The 23,329-nt window shown below is 29.8% G+C and overlaps 1 protein-coding gene across 2 annotated transcripts; it reads right to left on the bottom strand.

Moving 5' to 3' along the window:
- Nucleotides 1–471: 471 nt before the first annotated feature.
- LOC139886561 (RNA polymerase II C-terminal domain phosphatase-like 1) lies at nucleotides 472–9,475 on the bottom strand. 2 transcript variants are annotated; one of them, XR_011772513.1, is made up of 18 exons: nucleotides 9,030–9,475; nucleotides 8,580–8,921; nucleotides 7,251–7,721; nucleotides 6,684–6,894; nucleotides 5,864–6,021; nucleotides 5,683–5,753; nucleotides 5,503–5,605; nucleotides 4,717–5,421; nucleotides 4,545–4,608; nucleotides 3,965–4,095; nucleotides 3,312–3,365; nucleotides 3,132–3,228; nucleotides 2,726–2,880; nucleotides 2,544–2,630; nucleotides 1,746–1,811; nucleotides 1,578–1,651; nucleotides 980–1,154; nucleotides 472–902 (listed from the first exon to the last, which is right to left on the bottom strand). XR_011772513.1 is itself a non-coding variant. In XM_071870403.1 (17 exons), the coding sequence occupies exons 2-17, from the start codon at nucleotides 8,901–8,903 to the stop codon at nucleotides 1,067–1,069; spliced, it is 2,859 nt and encodes a 952-aa protein (XP_071726504.1). In that variant the 5' UTR covers nucleotides 8,904–8,921; nucleotides 9,030–9,474; the 3' UTR covers nucleotides 472–1,066. The 2 variants fall into 2 exon arrangements, 1 of the variants encoding a protein (XP_071726504.1); XM_071870403.1 differs by having other exon boundaries at nucleotides 472–1,154; nucleotides 9,030–9,474.
- Between the last annotated feature and the right edge of the window lie 13,854 nt (nucleotides 9,476–23,329).

Raw genomic sequence — 23,329 nt, 5'->3', positions numbered from 1 at the left:
CGGGCATTACCTCCTAGTATTTTGAATAAATAAGTTCCAAGAGATTTAATTGGTGATGCTAACAAAGGTCAATGAAGAAAGCGATCGAGGCTTCCACTTCGGGTGCTTTTAAGCTTAAAGACAACCTTGACGATTTGGATTACCTCAACACTTGTTTATGGGTCATCGAGATGGAAAAGATGGAGGTTCATCGGCTTTCGGGAGAGGAAGTATGTCCATGGAGGTTTTCGCGGGTTTCGATGTTATGATAACACGTTTGGTTGGGGAGAGTGTGTTGGGCGATTGTTCGCGGGTTTCCCGTTTTCCCTATTTATTTGTAATCCCCGATTGAGGGCGTTTTCCATTGGAAAGCGATCTCGTTTCTATGAGTATTCGTTATTTTCGAAAGAAAAAAAACAAATATAAAAAACCGAGTTTCGTTGCACCATGCTAATTTATCCCGCAAAATCCAATGCAAGAACAAACGCCATGTGAACCAAAATTCTCGTATATATACCTCCCAAAAATATATTATGTGCAGTGTTTCAAAGGGATGTATGACCTTTTGCCATAAAGATTGCCTAAATAAAATTAGAATAAGTAAAAAAAAAAAAAAACAACTGAAAAATATACTCAAACGACTGACAGCAGCGACTACAAAATACAAAGTTACAGTCATCATCTTTAAAGTCGGCAAAATCATATTTTGACACAACGATGGTTGCTTCGGAATTCTTGGGCAACACCATCACCAACACAAATCACCGATCTCACCAAATCAAGTTGTATTAATTTTCGATACTAGTTTCCAGAGTTGGCGGGGGCTTTTGGCAGTTCCACCACTCGAGTAAAGCAAAAAAAACCAGCCAAGTCAGTAGCTTGAACGAATAAGTCAGACAAAATCTGCTTCTCCATCTTTGTACCTACCAGGGATTGATCTAAGTTCAAAAAAACCCAAACAGCCTTGGCCTGGATGGTTCCATTCCATATAAGTATTTACCTTTGATGTGACAAACCGAGCGATGTCAAGCATATTGTGGTTAGGGTTGTTAAAGATCCAGTAATTTTGTTGCAATTTACCACGAACTTAGGAGTATCTTGCTGAGGATGGCATTCGTTGCATAACTCTCGGGTACTCTGGTCTAAACCGCTTAGCTGGCATTCCTTGAAATGATCTGTGACATACATGCAAAACAAAATTCATCTGAGTATGAAGGAGTGGGTCATAAAGAAGCCAATTTACCTTGACTAAAAGAATGTGTCAGGCATGTCTGGGTTGCAGGGTTATGCGTCAGTTTGTATGGGTCGGGTCAGGTTGGTTTAACTTCAAAGAACTTTTTTTTTCAAAAGAAAAAAAAAAAAACTCAAACACTTTTTGCCCAAATTTTAGAGGTCCCAATGACTTTGAGTTGACAGGGCATGCGTCATTCAACGATCGACGGGTTTCTTTCAAATAACCATTATAATTATAATTTTATGTGTCATAACCCACAGCCCATTTATAAGTGAATGGGGCAAAAACTACCCACTTTGCTTTTCATAAAACAAATGGAGCTTCATTTTAAACTGTAAACGAGTAAGTTGTAAAGTGAAGTGACCTAGGAGAAGGTTGACGTTTTTGGGGAAATTGCCCAATCCTTGCTTTCAAATTCATAAAAGCAGTTTCAGCAGCCTAGAGTAAAGTAACACATACAAAACTCTCAATATAATAGTGCAACCTGTAAAATGAATTATTATAGGAAACATGAAGATGATAAGGCATGTACCTGCATCTTCGCTTCATCCCATGTTAACCCGACTCCCTTACCCCATACTTCCCCATCTATTTCAACCTGAAATTTAAGTAAACGATAAACGTAAATACCTAAAAACGTCCATAAATTACCTATCGAGGGTATACATGACAATTTCAACACATCCTTCCTTATATATATGACTCGATTATGGGTATGTTTTTTTCTTAGGTGGATCAAATACAAAAGACAAATCTATATAAGGAACCAGTCAGTGGATTGAAGAGGTCAAACAAGTCCAAAGTCTCCCCAAGTGTATTTAAATGCATACACATCCTTGTGAATCATTTTATTCAATTATATGTATATTACCGCAATATATAAAGCATTGTAGATCATACGGTAGCATGTGTTTCTATATTATATAGAATTTGGTTGTTTAAGTTGTTCATCTATTTACTTTTATAAATTTACTTATTATTATGTAACCATATTTGTCGGGATTCTATGTGAAAATTTTCATGAAGTTAATAAAACATTGTAGTATGTATATACTTATTTGTTTTATTTAAAATTCATGAAAATTTTCGGACATAACCCTAACAAATAAGATTGGATAATAAAAAGTAAATTTATAAAATAAACAGATGAACAACTTAAATATCAACCCAAAACTATATAATATATAAACACACATGCACGCTACCATATGATCTACAATTATCTAGTGAAATATATAACCTTACTTGCTTCAGTAACCAAACTCAATACAAACAGTTACCCAGCCACCGATTTTACCACATCGAACTATAAAGAAAAATTCAGTATTACCTGCGCATATAATTCATTGTTCTGTCCCATATTACTTGAAACTCGAGGCTGAGCTTGAAAAGCCATTCCTAAACCCTCCATCATGCACTGTTATAATTTAAAAGCAGATTGGTTAATCAATAAGAACTCAAACACATTACACAAAGACTAATAATGAAATTATAGCTACAATAAGATCTTACTAATTCATTAAGTGCAGCAACTGGCCCTTTATTTTGTCCGGTTGCAGTTGAAAATGCCATTGAATCTTCCCTCAATAATGGCTGATGTCCAAAAGAATTTCCATCACTTACGAACCTTCCTTCCTCACCAGGTTTCAGGCGAGATAAATACTTATCTGCACCAACATCAGACATAGTAGTTAGAATCGATTTTGGCAAAATAAGAAATATAGAAGGTCATCTTGTGTTAAGATCTCATAGATGATAGTTACAACCGGATAAAATATAAAACTTTACAAATAGAAAATAATGCTACCAGTCAAATTTTAGTACCCGTCAAAAAAATAAATCATGAAAAATAAAAACATAATAGCATGAGAGCCTCTAAATAAATTTTAAGTAACTAAAAAGTTGAAATGAAATATACCAGCCAAGTTCATAAGAGATGTCTCGGTAGCATTACGTTGAGCTTCTCTTCGGGTTCTCCCAGTTCCTTCACCAATTCTCTCTCCAGCAAACCATACCTTAAAAATACGCTTTTAATTGTTTGTTTCACCAAATTTCATAATTAGAATATTGAAACTTAAAAAAGAGTCTTAATAGATACCTCAAAAGAGAACTGCAATTCAACACTAGGGACGACAGCCTGCCTGAACTCCACCTACATATAAAATGTTAATTTAGTTGATTATCAAGGAGATACGATTTGTATAATACAACAACAACAACAACAACAACAACAACAACAACAACAACAAAACCCAATACCACATGCGTGGTGTATGGGGAGGTGAGATGTATTCATGTAGACAATCCTTCCCCCATCCATCTTTGAATAAAGAGAAGTCGTTTCTCCACCCATAGTGATACACTCCAAGAAGTAGAGAAAGTTCTCCCTCTCTCTCTTCGACAGATAAAGAGATTGCTTCCGAATGAATCTCCGGCCAATAATCCAATAAGTAGGAAAAATTTTAAAATAAAATAAAACAAAATATAAAAATAAAACATAAGACGCCATGAAAAATGGTAGGATCAAATTTTCATGGGTTTTAAATCCTGCACATTCAACTTAGGCTCCAAGTGGCAGTCAAGTCGCCAATAAATCGACGCTTGTATAATACATAGTCTGTAAATATACTGAGTTCTTAATAGATACTCAGTAATATAGTGATTGAGGATTATTCTAATACCTTAGTCTGTAAATATACTGGGTTCTTAATAGATACTCAGTAATATAGTGATTGAGGATTATTCTAATACCTTGGTTCCACACTTAAAAGCAACATAATAGAGATATTCAGCAGGGGATTCAGCATAGCTATCATCGCTGCCACCTTCGATATCCATATCCCTGTTACCGGATGATGATTGGCCCAATGAACTTTCCTCACCTTCAAAAATACAAAAACTTATTTCTGACTCTCAATGCATTAACTTACAAAAGAGTTTAGATAGCTCAAAAGAGAGCTGCAATTCAATACTAGGGCCTAAAGCCTGCCTGTAATTGATTCTTAATCTCAAGTACAGGCTCATAGAGCAAACAATATACAAGCTACATCAACCAGTGTCTTTTACAACTTAAGGTGTTTTGAAGTAATAGTTTCTCTATAAATACAGTTTAAATCCAAACCAAAATATACCTTAATCGAGTTTCAATACAAAGCAAAAAATTTAATTGTGCTGAGATATTGACATTTATTGTTTTTATTTTACTATATAAGTATCTGCCAGGGAACACTTACTTTCCATCTATAAATTTAATAAGTTGAATTAACTCTTGTTACCATCCACTGAAGTTTATAAACAAAACAGGAACGTGATTCGTAGATATCAATATTACCTGGAAATGAGGGGTACACGGGCGGAGAATGGCTTAACCTCAACCTATCATCCCTGTGCAGAACCTGAAAAATATATATAGTCATATTCATATATACATTTATTTATACATTTATAGCATAATAATAAACTAGCCAAATGCATGAGAGCAGTAGAAAAGAAACATTAATTACCACCTTAGGAAGCCTCTGACTTTCAAGAACTCTTTCAGGCATTGTGGGAGCATCCACCTTGTGAACGAAGGGTAGTGCATGAAGAGGGTGTTTTTTCTCAATTTGCATAGGAGGATTAGGATCAGAAGAATGTAAAGGAAATTCTGCAGTAGGAGGTGTGATACGGTTCAACTGTCTTGGACCAATTTCTTCCACACCTATTGGATTTGGGAACCAGCCGCCTGTATGTGGCTCAACATGAGGTGCTGCTGCTGCTGCTGCAACTGGCATTGGTGGTCTTACAGGAAACTGACTTGTTTCAATGATTTTTTGTGCTCTGAAGTCCATACCATGTTGCAAAATCAGAAGTCTTCTTCTTGTATCAGGATCTAGTTCAGATTCAGGCAATTCACCCTCTTCCCTTGCAGGAGAACTATGCAAACTTACCTCTGATAGGTTCACTTGGGTGGTCTTAGGCTCAACTACAGGTGCCACCAGTTGCTTATTTGCGTATTGGACAATTGATGCGGGAATTGTTGGCGGTACGATAGGTAACGATGCAGGCGCAGAACTGTACTGGAAACTCGCCTTGATTACTGCATCTGGTTTAGGCATAACTGGTGGAGTCGTTGAAGATACTATTGCTTCCTGGATCGTCACCTTTAACCTTCTTTCTAATTCACCATCAACTGATTCTTTGCTCCCATTTATAGCAGAAGCATCATCCTGGGGGAGCAGAAATTTTACATTGTCGAATTAGAAGCCGTAATGAACAAAATGATTAAACACGACTCCCACATCACTAACCTCAGATATCAGATAGTTGCTCACGTCTGGAGGCATAATGTCTTTAATTTCATCTTCATATCCGACTTCATTAATTCGCTGCAGAAGGCTATCATCAAAGTCTCTGTTCAAAAATAATTACATGTTAATACAAAGATTGTATCTTAACCAAAAGTAATGCATATGAATGCACATTCTTACTTGAAGAAACCACCTCTAACATTGCAAGCAACGTTTCTTGCAACACAAAGGACAGGAACAGCATTGTTAGCCTAAAAGCACAAAGACACATAAATGAGTATGAGTATTTTATCATAGTATTATTGTATTAAACACAAATTTTTGCGGATAAAATTCAAACACAAAAGTAGTTAGTTATTACTTCAGCTTGAGGAGCATAATATGGAGCAAAAGCGGGAACAACATGAACACGGGGTTGATCTCTCTCATCCCACACTTTCAGACGATCATCAATAACTAATGCTATCTTAGGATGGCAGTTACCTTCTTGAAAAACGTTAAAAAGTGATTTCTTCAACCCTGATTTAAATAAATATATATATAAATAGAGTAATAAGGATGGACAATGGATAATAGGCATTTATAAAACAACTAGTGAAATGACCCGTGAAACCACGGGTTTATTTAAACGAAATAGTTTAATGATATGTTTTAGGTATTAAGTGAACGTAAATGCTAAAGTTATTTAGTTTAATGACCCATGAAACCACAGAGTCCGACTAAGAAACTTGTCAGCTGAACATTTCATCAAACACCTAAAATGCATATTAAACAATCCACATCCAATTATAAGAGATAATATTGATTGTCATTTTATTTTAAAAAATGTAAATTAAGATATAAATTTAGAATTAGTTCCTTCTGCTTAGCTTTTATACCTTCTCGTACTCAATTCAAAAATAATTAATTAAAATTATTTAAAATTATTTAATTTTAATAATTAAAATAATTATTAATAAGATTTAATAATAATAATTAATTAATAAAATTTAATTTTAATTCAAAATTATTTAGATGACATCACCCACCATACTTAGATTTTTTTTCTTTTTCTTTTTTATTTTTTCTTAACAAATGAATTAGCTTAATAATGACATCATCATTATCATTATCATTATCATTATAGGATTTTAATTTTTAATATTAACTATAGAAGTAATGGGTAACAGCATATAACTAACCAGATTTCACACACACAATGCGGTTCAACAGCTCTTTTGTGGTTATCAAATTTGAATCAGGATCAAGAAGCCTCCACATTTCCAAAGCATAGTCTCTTTCAGCCATCGTACAAACAAAAACCTCAAAACGCTTACGTCCTCTTGCCATTAAGTAACTTCTAAGATCCTCCCATGCAGGTCTCAATCTCACAAGAACGCTTGTATCACGAATCTGTAAAATGGAAAGGTTATAATGCAAAAATATTGATTGAATAAAGAAGAATAAGGATTCGTTTGTTTTTTTCTTATTAAGTTCAGTTGTATATAAGATGTCAAGTGATTCATAAATTTATGTGCTGAATAACCGACTGAATAACAACTGAAATTACGAAATTAACTCTCTAAGTGGGGCATTTAAAACAGCAGTAAAAAATTTGAAAAGACCTCCATATAAACTCACATTTTTTTGAATTTCATTCATTAAAGCACATCTTATTTAATAGGTCAAAAACAAACACCTCCTTAATTGACTGTATATATTAAGTTCCATTCCATTAATCTCATTAAGTCGGATTAGTAGACATATACCAACGGGTTGATGCGAGTAAGGATGATGTTCTTCTCCTGCAATCTTATAATGGGACGAACAAGAGGTTGATGATTTGACGGTACTGCAACAGCCTCGGACTGTGCCTTAATTAGCTTGCCATTGTCAACAACTTGATCACTCTCTGCGTATTGCTTCAATATATTTCTATCATCTTGATATCGTTTGATTTCAGAAAGCATGCCAGCAACACGTTGTGGATCAATTTCAGAACTTAATTTTCTTTGTATGGATTCTATTTTATCTTCAAATGACCGCAAAGTATTGGCCACCACAAGCGTTTCATCTAGGTCAAATACAATGCCAAGACATCTAAGGTTAAGCATAACAAGGCATGATTCATATAGTCCAGGTGCAACGCTAAATCCCCAAAAGCACGGTAGTAAATCGCTTCTCCTCGATCGCATAGCTACCAAGTGCAGCTCCTCTCCACCAAGAGAGGCAACAGCAGTCTGTCATACATTATACATTTATACATTAGTATTAGTATTAGTATTAGTATTAAATGGCGTACTTGAATATATTTCAACATATACTTATGTTATAAGACGACAATTTATTAAATGTAACACATAAATGCACAGGTCAAAACATGATAATGCTAACAAAGACAGATTTTAATCAACACATGTCAACCCTGCTTCTGCTTTGAGTGTAATCTTTGTATTTGCCGACTCTGACTTGCATGTTACATAGCGACTAACGGATAAGAATACCACTGTATTTTATTTTTTGAAACGTCGTATATGTTCAGATTACTTCAGCGACTGATAAAAACAAGACCAGTTAATGTTTACTCTAAATCAATTAAGAGGTTTTCTTTGAACTAACAGCATAATCTGAAATTAATATTATTCTTCAGAAACAAATGATTCCAGTCCAAATTCCAGTCAAAACTGCAAATTCAAGTCAAAACAGTCCACTGAAGGATTATAAGCTGGTCTTTCATTTCAATTTCTTATACAAATGAATCCTAAAACCAGACAGTATGCCAGTATAGTCCACATCAGTCTTTGGGAAGAATTATAAATTATAATTATAAATAAGTTATAAAATTTGCAATAAATTTCCTGTTAAGTCCAAAATTCATCAATCCAAAGCTAAGAGGCAGTAGGAAAAGTATTCAAAGTTCCAATATTAGGGTTTTCTTTTATGGTCTAATCTTTGTCCAACGAAGTCCTTTTATTTAGATAACAAATTAAAGTTTCAGTTTTTAACTTCAAATCTCAATTAATTACTCGTATTATATTGTTTTCTTGTTAATTAATTAATTTCTGTGTCCTTATTAATTTATGGTTAGGTAAATATACCTTATTCTCCCTGAGACATGTAGAATGTAAAAGATTGAGCTGCAAGTTGTTTGTTTTGTTGATGGACTCCATTTTTAAGCAAATTCCACTTGTTGAAGATGATGATGATGATGATGATGATGATGATGATGATGTAGTAATTGTATGAAGAACAGCAAGTGGCGAGCATCTTTCACTAGGTGTGGAATAATATGAAATCCTGATTTTATCCTTCAATTTATCTCTAAGATTCAATGAATTCATCATGTGAGATGGATTATAATACACCTCCACATCACCAAGTAATTTTTCACCATCATATACAGCCACCACTGATTTATACATTTTTTTTCTTTCTTTTTCCTTCAAAAAATCAATTTAATTATTATTAATAAATTAATAAATTTAAAATATAAAATACTAATTGTAAACAATCATCATCATAAATTAAATCTCTCTTTCTTTTTTCACCTTCGTCGCCTTCGATTTATTTTTCTTGTTCGGTGTACAGATTCATAAACTATACATACAGATCGGTGTATATCTAACAACAATCAGTAAATCTATCCGTTTGATTGATTGATTGATTTAATCTTATATCGGTCTCAATTTATGCACAAAAAATTATAACAGATCTTGATCTGTCCAGTCGTTTGAAAACAGAAAAAACAAATCAAATAAAAAAGTCAAATTAGGGCGAATTTTGTCAGATCTGTAACGATGACGATGGGATGATGAACGATCTGCTCTTTTGTAATTAGATCTAGTTTATTTGAGGGAAATTTAGATTAGGACGAATTTTGTCAGATCTGTAACGATGACGATGGGATTATGAACGATCTGGCTCGTTTGTCTTTAGATCTAGTTTTGTTTTGGGGGAAAATTAGATGGAGATGATGAATAACACACGGAAACCCTAGATTTATAGAGACGAATATACGGAAAGGGTATTTATTTACTCCGTATTTATTTAAAAATACTAAATTAAAAATAAAATTATACTCACACTTGTTGGCCACCCACCTACGGATATACGGACCAAATTAATTAACGACTCTCATCAACTCATCATCATTCATCATCATCATTATTCATTCATTCAAAGTACTCCATATATATATATATATATATATATATATATATATATATATATATATATATATATATATATATATATATATATATATATATATATATATATATATATATATAAATAATAATAAATAATAATAATAATAATAAAAGTATATTTAATAATAAGAGATGTAATCTAATAAACCAATAAAACAAGCAGAAGGTCGATCGCGCGTTGCGGCGATGTTGTGGTGTGTACCCATTCCCTAATGCTATCAATCTGAGTCACTAGTCCTTCACATGTAAATCTATTTGTGAAAGCATTCTTTGCAATTAAAAAAAAATCATCTGTTAATATACTTTACTACAGTTGTGCAAAAAAAAGACATATATACCTGGAACAATAGTGACTAGTGACTGATCCAAGAACTTTGCTATCCCAAAGTCGGAGATATGAGGCTCCAGGTTGCAATCCAAAAGAATATAGGTTTTATATCTCGGTACAATAGCAAGATCACAGTCAATCAACACATCTTCTATTGTCAACATCATATGCCTCATCTCCTAAATGTGTTACACATGCATTCATCCCTGCCATATGTAAAAAATGGGAAAGTAGATTTTTTTAACATATGAAAACACTGCAGAAAAATCTTGAAGAAATAAAATAGTAGATATACATAAAATCGAGTTTAATAAATATCACCTTTGACAATTTTGACGAATTGCAATACATCTTGTGGTCCAAAACACTGACTACAAAAACATCTTCCATTGCAGCTAATTAAGCAGCAAATTCTTCCACATTCAACAGCTCATCACTATCAACTAAGCAAAAGAAAGTCATGCAAGTGATTTACTACAACATTCATCAATGAGTATATGCAGTGACCCGTCCTAATCCATCTGAACGAAGTCTTCAACAGTTGGTCCCATTGCGAGGTTCTGACCTCTATATGCCATAAACGACTCCATGTAATATGAGCAAATGCACAATGGAAGATTTCTTTCATACCTGAGAATAAACATGCTTTAAAGTGTCAACCAAAAGGTTGGTGAGTTCATAAGTTTATCATAAATAATCATTTCATAATTTTAATAGACAACAAGATTTCATATTTCCATTTCTCATAAACATACGTCCCATACATAGAGACAAAAATATCATTCATATGGATTGAACACCTGGTAACCGACATTCACAATATGCATATAAGAATATCCCCATTATTCCGGGATCCTCCTTCGGACTTGATATAAATTTCGAAGTACTAAAGCATCTGGTACTTTGGATGGGGCTTGTTGGGCCCGATAGATCTATCTTTAGGATTCGCGTCAATTAGGGTGTCTGTTCCCTAATTCTTAGATTACCAGACTAAAAAGGGGCATATTCGGTTTAATAATCCAGCCATAGAATGTAGTTTTAAGTACTTGTGTCTATTTCGTCAAACATTTATAAAAACAGCGCATGTATTCTCAGTCCCAAAAATATATATTGCAAAAGCATTTAAAAAGGGAGCAAGTGAAACTCACCTAATGTATTTTGTAGTAAAAATACATATGGCTATATTGAAACAATGCAGGGTTGGCCTCAGATTCACGAACCTATATTATTTGTATATATATATCAAAACGTATAATCGTAATCGAACAAAATCATATATTGTATCTTAAATTATATATAATACTTATCTAGTTTATGTATATTTTAAAAATGTTTAATATTAATATAGATATATTGATATATATTATATAAACTATTAATATAGTTATAATATATGTATTAAATATATGTTAGATACTAAATATTTATCTGTAACAAAAATGCTAGTTTTGATAATAATGATTTTCTAATAATAATAACTTTATTGATATCGATAATCATTTTTGTAATAATAATTATAATATTAATAACAACATTATATTAATAACAATGATGTTAATGATAAATATAATGATAATACTATTTGTTAATAATAATAGATTCAGCATGATAGTTATAACAATACTCATCTTAACAATAATAATAATAATAATAGTATTCGATTTTGTAATTAAAAATCATAACAATAATAATATTTCCTATTTGTTTTAGTAATAATAATAACAATAACCAATCATAACCATAATAATAATCATCATAATAATAAAAATAATAAAAATAATAAAAGAGTTATACCCTTTGAAAGTGTTCTAAAAAGAGTTGCACCAAATCGGTTTTGAACCTATGACCTCCCGTTACCCATAACCATACTCTAACCATTCTGCTGTCGCTTGCTTTTCTGAATATAATCAGTTTCAATTAAAGATAAACCGTATTAACCTGTTTCTAATTTCCTTCATCTTCTTCAGTTACACGCTCGATCCAAAACACTTAATCATCTAAATCAGTTATTTAATGAATTTAATTATGATATAAGAATGAAACATACCAATCAAATGTAAATGAATTGATTTAAAAAAATATATATATTAACAGCCATGTTGTTGTGTGTTGCATCGCGAACAAAAAAAAAAATTTAAGAACACCAAAATTGATTTCAATTTTTATAAAGTTTTAGCTAAAGGTTATAACACAACTTGTGTTTCAAATCACTCTTAGAAGCTACATAAATTATCAATCTAACTCAACTTGAAACAGAAATTTCGAATTTTACCAAAATCCATTCGTTTGACTTTTTACTTCATATTTTTGACTCGAAAATTCGATGTGTATCCTGAGATTTGAGATATGAGATTTGTTCAGACAGATTCACGACATCATTGTGAATACTTCTGCATTTCTACTTTATTTCAATTTGTTTCGAATCAAAATTATGATTAAATGGTTTCGGAATACATGAATGATGAAGAAAAGAAAGAAAAAAAAAATATGAAGAACCCATAAAATTAATTATCTGAGGAGAGTTGTATGGAACGGTTTGTTTGTTAAATTCTAAATTTTATTAATCAAAGTCTTCATGTAGGGTTAATGTTAGTTGGCAGCAGATCACAAGTAGAATAGAAAAAGAAAAAAAACACTGAAAAGATGAATCAGACAAAATATAACGCGTAATTTATGTCCTTTTATTTTATTTATTATATTTAAATATTTAATTAATATTAATAATTAATAATTGTATTAATAATAATAATAATAAATAATATTACTGATTTCCTAATAAAATTATCTGTATAAATAATAAATAATTTTTTGTATATATCTATCTCTATATATATTAATCTTTTATATTTATATATTTATTTTTATAGATTATAATTAATATTATTAATAATTCTAAATATAACTATAATAGTAGTACTCTTAATATTATACATAATAATACAAATTTATAATGATATAATAGAAATAATAATATTACTAATGATAATGATAACAATTATCATAAATGTATAGCGATAATATTGTTATTAACAATAATACTAATTATACTAATATTATTAATAATAACAATAATATTAATAATAATAATAATATATCAAATCAAATGTATCAATTTTCATTAATAACATTAACTGTACATATATTGTTAATACTAGTAATAATAATGACTGTTATAATAATATAACAACTATAATTAATCTTGTAATTATATTTTAGTATCTAATTTCTACATTTCATTACATATGCAATGTTTACTAATTATAAAATATATATTTGAATATTTACACACTATATATATATATATATATATATATATATATATATATATATATATATGTATATATATATATGTATATATATATATATGTATATATATATATATATATATGTATATATATATATATATGTATATATATATATGTATATATATATATATATATATATATATTATATATATATATATATATATATATATATATATATATATATATATATATATATATATATATTATAATATACTTATAATATTACATATACTTAGAGTCATATTTAGTTATATAGATTCATTTTAAATTACACTTAATTATTCTGTATCTTATTTTACATATTTATTTCTAATGTCTATATTTTATAATTTTCTAATTATTATATACACTTTCAATGTATATTTAAATACTGGTAATAATGATAATATTAATATAACAATTATATTTAAACTTGTAATTAATTTTATTACATTATCATTTATTATATAACATCTATAGTTTATTAAACCTTTAATATTTGTTAATTATTTTTATATATTTACACTACAATATTTCTTATGTATAGAATCCATATATATTTACATATTTAATTTTAATAACAACAACATCTAATATTTAATATTATATCTCCAATTATATTTCAAATAAAAATATATATATGTATCTATTTACAATTAGTCGTTCGTGAATCGTCGAGAACAGTCGAAGGATAATTGTTTACATGAATATAATTTCAAAACTTTTGAGACTCAAAATTACAGACTTTGCTTATCGTGTCGGAATCATATAAAGATTAAGTTTAAATTTGGTTGAAAATTTCCGGGTGGTCACAGTATACAACTCCCGAGATATGAAGAATATAACTGATTACTTCCAACAATTAGGCTTTTTGACTAACATGTGTTGTAATCCACAATAGAGAACACCCAATCTGTCAGAGCTACCAATCTTAAATGTTTGAAATGCAGATATTATCCATGTAAAAACTTACTATTACATTTACTCAAACACAAAAAACACCTTCATAATTGTGTAAATAAAAGAAGATTTAATAAGAACTTTATAACCAACAGAGACATAGATACTAATTGCCCATTGAAATACATATACAGCTAGATAAGTGTTTAACACACTACAACATACAAAACTGATTTTTAGAACAAATATTACAAAACATGAAATACAATAGAGGAGGAGGTAAACAATAACTGAAAACCAACATACACAAAAAAGCATAGAGCCTAAAAACAAACACTACGAACGCACATAGCACCACAAAACCACAATCAACAACAACATAGTAGAAATTTGAAAGAAATAAAAATAAGGGAAAAACATACACTCAGCAACATGCAACAATCAACTACGATATGAATATAGATATAGATAACAATGAGAAGAGACTATGAACATAAAAATTTAAGCAAATACCTTACAATTTAGGCACATGTAGAAAGCTGGAGCTGTAAAAAAAAAGTGACGAATCTTAAATGCCACTAAAAATTATGCAACAAATAAACAATAACTAATTGGTTCCCAAAAATTTGACATAGACATTATAACAAACAGTTTGTATGCATAAAATAAGGTTGCAATAATGTTCAAAGAAAAAATCACATCAAAATTGTTCAAAAACAGTTGAAAATTCATCATTCAGGAATAAACTCTATGTCGATTTCAATTTCAATTATACTATATATCAATTGAGAAGAGCCCGTTTATATAATAATAGTAAATTTCTACTACAGTTAAATCTTTAGAATTCAAACCTATGAAATCCCTTTCCATCTTTTCACGAAAAATTTAAAATTATATATAGAATACATAATTATATATACATATATAACACATTAAAATCAAGAAAAGAGTTTGAATCACCTTTCGGTATATTAAACCCGGAATAAGAAGGAGTTTCGTGATAAGAATCAACTTCGTTGGCATCCTGAGAAGAACACCTGTATACGAAATTACCAAATGGTCAGCTAGGTTTTAGTCAGTATGATTATGGACATAACAATTAAAACGGAGAAGATGAAGATGGAGACGATGAAGGTGGATGTCTTGAATACTGATAAAAGAAATTAATTCCAAAAATTTGAAAAAAATAAGAAATCTAAAAAACTTACGGTACTACACAACAGTGACGATGAAGACCATGTTTGGTGGCGGTGGCGACGATGACTATTCGCGACGGAAAATGCAGGTGGCGATGGTGGCAGAGTTGAAAGAAATCGCCAGAAGCATCTAGCAGCTGGCGGTGGGGAGTGAGAATGGGATTGGGGAAAAAGGTAGAGAATAAGCCGTAGATTCAGAAGTGTGTAGAAGATGTAGGAAACCTAGAGTGTGTGAAGACCCGTCCTAATCCATCCGGACGAAGTCCATATCGATTATAAACGATTCACAACAGTTGATTACATCGCGAGGTACTTGACCTCTATATGATACATTTTACAAACATTGCATTCGTTTTTGAAAAGACAAACTTTCATTACATCGAAAGTTGACAGGCATGCATACCATTTCATAATATATCCAACTATAATTGACTTGATAATAATCTTGATGAACTCGACGACTCGAATGCAACGTCTTTTGAAATATGCCATGAATGACTCCAAGTTATATCTATAAAATGAGCAAATACACAGCGGAAGATTTCTTTCGTACCTTAGAATAAACATGCTTTAAAGTGTCAACCACAAGGTTGGTGAGTTCATTAGTTTAACTTAAACAATCGTTTCCATCATTTTAATAGACCACAAGATTTCAGATTTCCATTTCTCATAAACATACGTCCCATGCATAGAGACAAAAATATCATTCATATGGATTGAACACCTGGTAACCGACATTAACAATATGCATATATAAGAATATCCCCATCATTCCGGGATCCTCCTTCGGACATGATATAAATTTCGAAGTACTAAAACATCCGGTACTTTGGATGGGGCTTGTTGGGCCCGATAGATCTATCTTTAGGATTCGCGTCAATTAGGGTGTCTGTTCCCTAATTCTTAGATTGCCAGACTTAATAAAAAGGGGCATATTCGACTTCGATAATCCAACCATAGAATGTAGTTTCACGTACTTGTGTCAATTTCGTAAAACAGTTATAAAAGTTGCGCATGTATTCTCAGCCCAAAAATATAAAGGGTAAAAAGGCAAATGAAACTCACGATACTGTATTTTGTAGTAAAAATATATATGACGTCATTGAATAATGCAGGGTTAGCCTCGGATTCACGAACCTATATCAATTGTGTATATATTAATACGTATAATGTAAGTTACAAAATTTCATTTATTAATATGTATTATTTATATATTATAGTTTTGTAGAATTTATTCTAACGTTTATTTTAAAACGTATACTTATATTATATTTTAAGTTATATTATATATATATATATATATATCGATTTTATGTATATATATTTATAATGATTTACGTTTATATAAATAGTGACATTAATATATATTTATATACATATATTTGTGGTTAGTATTGTATTTATGAAATTTTATTAGTTTGTTATGTGAATTATTAATACAATCCTAGTATATACCATAAGTATATATATAGTGTACAAAAGATTTATTTGTTAAAATAATAATTTAGATAATAATGATTTACTAATAATAATAATAATTTTATTAATAATGATAATACTAATAGCAAAAAAAATGAAAATGATAACTGTTAATGATACTAATAATAATAACTCTAAAATAATATTAATACTAATATCATACTTATGTTAATAATAAGGGTTCTAATATTTATAAAATGATAAATGATAATCATAATAATACTAGTAAATATTAATGATGATACTGATAAATATGATATTATTAATTGTAAATGTACTGATGATACTATTATTTATAAACCGGTACAAATTCTAATATTGATGATAATAATATATTTTTATTTCCTTCATAATAATAATAATGATAATCATAATCATAATCCTAATGATGCTAAAATACTAAAATGATAAGTTTGTTACTAATAATAATATTATTAATACCTATCATAATAATAATAGTAATGTCTATAATACTTTCAAATATGATAACAAGTATGATACTAATAATAACAATAACAATAACAATCAAAACAATCACACTAATAATAATAATACTAATAATAATTAATATATAATAACAATAATAAAATTAGAAAAGAAAACTACCTCACATGAAAAGAGTTTCAAAAAAAAAAGAAACTGCCGTCCTCTGGACTCGATCTCGTGACCACATGCTCACACGCAAACTCTCTCGACCATCCCACCAACTCTGATTCTCTGTACTAATATCGAATTTAAATTTTATATATAAACTGTTTTTCTTCTATTCCTCTTCTTCTCCACAAGTCTCATGGATTCAACAAAACATCAATAACCAAAAAAAAAAAAACAAAATCGGGGTTCCCTTTAAAGCTTCAAAACATTACAAAAAAAAAAAAATAATTTGGGTTCTAAAATAAAAAAAAAATATACTAAAGGCCTACTGCAGCGTCGGTTCTTGGAACAAAAAAAAAATTGATTTCGTAATAGATAACATTATAGATAATGTTTATAACACGAAATAGTTTTCTAAACATGTATAAAACTACTGGAATCGTCAATTTGATCAGAAACATATACACGAACGCGAATTTGTCTCAAGAACAATTGTTGACTTTTTTTAAACTAAATTTGACTTCAAAATTCAAGATCGATATAAAGATTTGAGAGTTGAGATTTTGCAGATAGATTCAAAGAAAGATTTCTAGCCTTTCTGCATTTTTAGATTTTGAAACTTTATTCGAAATTGAATTAAGAGAAAAAAAAATTGGAGCGTGCAGAGAAGAAGAAAAAAAAAATATCGATGTGCTTTTTAATCCCATTGGATTTCCTTTTTATTTGATTTGCAATTATACATAATCATGTTGTAATAATAGAGATCGGTTGATAAAAATGGAGAAAATGTCAACATAGGTTCACGAGTTGGGAGCAGGAAAGAAACAAAAAAAAATAATAGAGATAAAGGATACAGAGGTCACGCGTATAATATAGATCCCTACTGTTTTTTTAATTAATAATAATAATATATAATAAAAATACTATTAATATCTAATAATATTAATAAAATTAATAATAATGATAAATATAATATTAATGATAATAATAATTGTAAAAATGATAATAATAATAATAATAATAATAATACCATACTAATTATGATAATATTAATATTTTATCGATAATAATAATAATAATAATATTAGTAATAATAATCTAATATATACATCCAATTTCATCTTTATATGATATAAAGTGATATTATGAATACAAATATTGATATTTGACGATACAAATAACATTACTACAACAACTATATTTGTATTTAAATTTAATTTATTAATATCATCTATTATTATGTAATATTTAATAATTATGTAATATGTATTGTAACATATACTGAATATTATATATTTATGCATTTTAATATAAATATATTATAATATTTATTTACATACTATTTATATTATACTTATGTATGTAATTATGAAAAATATAAATGTTTTATATATGTAAGTATTATATATATTTATTAAAATAGTACATTATTTCATCATAGATATATTATAAATTTCTACATATACATAATATAATAATTATGTATAAAATCATATATATATAGTTATATTTATGTATATATGTATACTACCATATATATAAAATCATGTTTTAAATGTTGAGTAGATGATTAATTATGTATATTAAACAATTAACTACAAAGTATAACATTGTACATTTAATATTTTGATAACGTTGGTAAAATATGTTTGAATCATTTATATACAATATACTATATATATTCAAAATGAAAATCTTTAGTTATTAATTGTTATCTTTTATAATAACAAAATTACTTAATAGTTCATTAATACTAATATAATTAGTTTTATATATAATTATTTATATTTACATTCTTAGTTACAATTAAAGGTTCGTGAATCGTCGGAAATAGTTAAAGGTCAAATGTTATCATGAAATAGTTCAAACATAATGAGACTCGGTTTAATAGACTTTGCTTATCGAGTCGAATCATATAAGATTATGTTTAAATTTGGTCAGAAATTCCCGGGTCATCACAGTACCTACCCGTTAAAGAAATTTCGTCCCGAAATTTGAGTGAGGTCGTCATAGCTAACAATAAATATGTTTTCCTGACGAATATGAGTTGATAACTTGAGTTTTATCATCATTGAGTAATATGGATAAAAATAATTTGATTATTCGAAGAGTGCGAATGAAGCTATTCACAAAAGGATGAAATGAGAAACAAAGATTTGTTTTTAACTTTTGACGTAGTCAGGTTTGAATTTAGAAAATAAGGCGCGTCTTAACTTTTGACATTGCCTTGGTTGAATTCCGGAATTCAAGGGATTTAAAGAAAATCTTGAAGATCTATAAAATCTGATTCTTCGGGATTTATGGAAATTAAGATCTCTTTAATTAAATACGGTGATCTGCCCGGATTACTACGTCTGATATTTCCAGTATAAATTAAGCTCTTCCTTTCCATTATTCTCACCATTCTTATACTTTCTTTCTTAGTTCATACATCCAAAAGATTCTGAAAATGATTAATCCAGTTCTGATCCTTGTCCTCATCCTTACTATCGCAACAATCATTCTCCTTTTCCAACTTCCACCAGAGGAATCTGCTTTCTTCTACTTCGCCCTCGGGATTATAATGTTTTTAATTCTCCCGTGTCTTTATGTTGCGATAAACATTGATATACACGGTTTGTAATTTATGTATTGTTATCGGACTTTATATTCTCCCTTATATTTCAAAGCTCTATGCTTTTGTTTTCTCTTCCCGACTTCAAGTCAAGCGAATAATGGTCCAGAATTTATAGATATAGAGTTTCGAATGATTATAATGTTCTAAACATGAAGGAACGTGATAGCACGATTTGATTTTCAAATTTATCAACATCACGGAAGATAGAACCATCAAGAATACATTTTCTTGATTTGTTACGGAGTTAAGTAGGATGAAAGAGTTATGTAACATGGCACATGATGACGTTATGATCTGTGAATCATCACGTTTCATTTAGAAACTCAGCATGACTTACTGTAATATAATCACGTTGATCAAGTGTCATTATATTATACTAACTCATGCATCAGTTCCCATCATTACTTCAATAACATTCATATTTTAAGCTTGAAAATTTACAGAATATAGAAACTAACTGTTTCTATATGATGTAATACTGATAGCATGAAAAGATTAATGATTTCAGATAAGAATAGTTATAAAAATATCTCCAGAAATATGGAGGATATTTATAATGAAAGGTACGATAATATCTCAGAATATCTAAGATCAGAGGATGATAGAAACTATTGTCTGCAAGGGTTTAGAGTAAGGAGCAAGTTATTCACTATAGACTTTAGCAGACATTGAATTCTTTGAAGTCAAACTTATTCTTTGTGATTTATCCACGGCTTTCTTCATAGTTTCGCATAATCTGCTTTTCGGTACTATATTTTCTATTGAATGTTTCCAATATATTGATACACAGGAAGCACGAAGAGGTATATAATTTCGGACGAGAATATTTATGAAAATATCCTCAGAAATATCAAAGATATTGATGATGATATTTTGGAATTTCTAAGTTCGACGGTTGATGGAGAAAGATTTTCTGCAAGATTTTAACATGACTTCGGAGCAAGATATTCTCTAAAGATTTCAACGGATCCAGAATTACCTGAATCCTTTGAATATAGGATTTGGTCCTTGTATTTGTCCTTGGTCTCCTTCATGGGTAACTCAATCTGTTTTTCAATACCCAATTTTCTATCGAGCGTTCCTAACACTCCTTTCTTTATCATCAAACTTTTGTCCGTTTAGACCATCTACCATTTTTCTGTTTCCTCTGCATTTAATGCTATGATATCTGAATCATCGGTTATTAATCCGAGGTGGTTTCAGGAGAATTGTGTTTTTAGATGATTAAACGCTGATGGTAATATGATGGAATATGAAAGGTTACCTGGTAACAATAAAAGAGCACGCGTATATATAAACGTTATAATAAGGTTGTTTCGTACGAAAAGTCGAAGTTGACTTGTTGGAGCTGTGACAAAATTGGCTAATTTTGAAAAGGGATCGCAAAGTTGTTTTTGTTAATAAATGCCAAAGGATCTGACGCGGCTACGTGTTGAACTTTTACTCAATTGCCGAGAGTTTCTCAGGTGCATAACTATATGCATAAATCTTTCCTTCCGTAGATGAAGTGCGGTTGATTCATCCTATCGATTGAGGTGTTTTCAAGAATCATAAAAGGTTTGAACGCAGAATGTAATCGTGAAGATGCAAATGAGGTTTAAGACGAAATCAAGTGGCAAACTTGAAGAATTGTTTAGTTTCATATGTTATATTCAATATTTTAATTCATTTTAATTGTCCAATGTTATTAGTCCACAGTCGATAGTCCACAGTTGACAGTGCAATCATTCATATATAGTTTAATATATAATATTTGAATTAATTAATACGTATCGTGACCCGTGTACATGTCTCAGACTCGATCACAACTCAAAGTATATATATTATTATAGAATCAACCTCAACCCTGTATAGAGAACTCGATCATTACTGCATATAGAGTGTCTATGGTGATTCCAAATAATATATATAGATGTGTCGATATGATATGTCAAAACCTTGTATACGTGTCCCGATATTTAAAGTGCGTAAAATAAATAACATAAATTAAATGACGATAAATAAAGTGTGTAAAGTAAATAACAGAAATTAAATGACAATAAATAAAATTGCAAGAATATAAATTGCGATAAAATAAATTGCGATAAATAAAATGTAATACGGAATTAACAGTTAGCTAGGAATAGTTAGCTAGGATTTTGTTAGCGTGGTTTCTTGATAAAATTTAATATTGTTAATTAGTCTGTTTCTAATCAATTTTTATTGTATCCATTATTTCTTCATTATGTCACTTGTTGGATTCTGATAGGTCAAAATCCAAATATGAAATTGAATTTGAATGAAAATATTATTCTTTGGTGAACGGATAAGTATCCCGGTGGTTGTAAATAGGATAGTGAATAACTGTTGAATCAGATTCGAAGAATATACAGTGTAACTTATTAATGTGAAATTTAAATATTCCTCGGGTATTACCTACCCGTTAAAATATTTTTATTATTAACAGTTTGTACAAAAGAATTTTTAATTACAATCTTTATGAAAACATATATACATATATATTTTCTTCAGATGTAATCATGAATTTAATGAGTTAACATGATATTAAACTCATTTAGTTTTCAGTTGGAACTAGAATAAATAATCTCTAAAACATTAGAGATTACATAATCACCATGTCGAACGAAGATAACTGATGTAGAACGTCATGTAGAATGATGATTATACTCGAGGTATAGATTGAGATGTTGAGGCATGTGATATTGAAATTTGGGTTGTTGGTGGTACTGTTGGTGCCGGTGATTTGGATGAAGCTGGTACGTTTTGCACCATATTTTCCAAGACTACAACTTATGCGCGAAGTTCGTTAACTTCTTCTATTACACCGGGATGATTATCGGTTCGGAATAGCGGATGAATGAGGTTTAGAATCTGAGATAGTATATGATCGTGATGAGATACTTTGGAAATGAGAGAGAAAATGGTGTCTCGAACAGGTTCTCCGGTAAACGTTTTAGGTTCATTGTCAAGAGGTGAATTTGGTTAGTGGAAATGATCGCCTTCTTCGCGTTTCCATTGATTAAGTCGACTACGAACCCATCTCCATTTCATTCAGAATAGATGATGGCTAATTGATCGATTCATTCCGGTTACTCTGTTTTCGGAGCTCGAGTGGAAATCCATATCGAAATAGCTGTCGGAATAACTATCGAAATAGCTATCGAAATCTGATGGACTCGAACTGGTTGAGGGATTCATATCGTACGATCAGATGAAGGATTTTCGATAAGAAATAGATTATA

This window comes from Rutidosis leptorrhynchoides, chromosome 1 (assembly GCF_046630445.1).
Source record: "Rutidosis leptorrhynchoides isolate AG116_Rl617_1_P2 chromosome 1, CSIRO_AGI_Rlap_v1, whole genome shotgun sequence".
Lineage (NCBI taxonomy): Eukaryota > Viridiplantae > Streptophyta > Magnoliopsida > Asterales > Asteraceae > Rutidosis > Rutidosis leptorrhynchoides.
Note: the sequence above shows the minus strand (reverse complement) of the source record. Positions and strands in the feature narration are given on the sequence as shown.

Bases quoted from the DNA above. Each gene is read 5' to 3' on its own strand.
- LOC139886561 (XM_071870403.1), bottom strand. From the start codon at position 8,903: ATGTATAAATCAGTGGTGGCTGTATATGATGGTGAAAAATTACTTGGT. The intron at 5,754-5,863 runs GTAATAACTAAC...TTGTGCTTTTAG, and splicing joins ATTATGCTCCTCAAGCTGAA to GCTAACAATGCTGTTCCTGT. The intron at 1,155-1,577 runs GTCACTTCACTT...TGTATGTCACAG, and splicing joins AAACGTCAACCTTCTCCTAG to ATCATTTCAAGGAATGCCAG.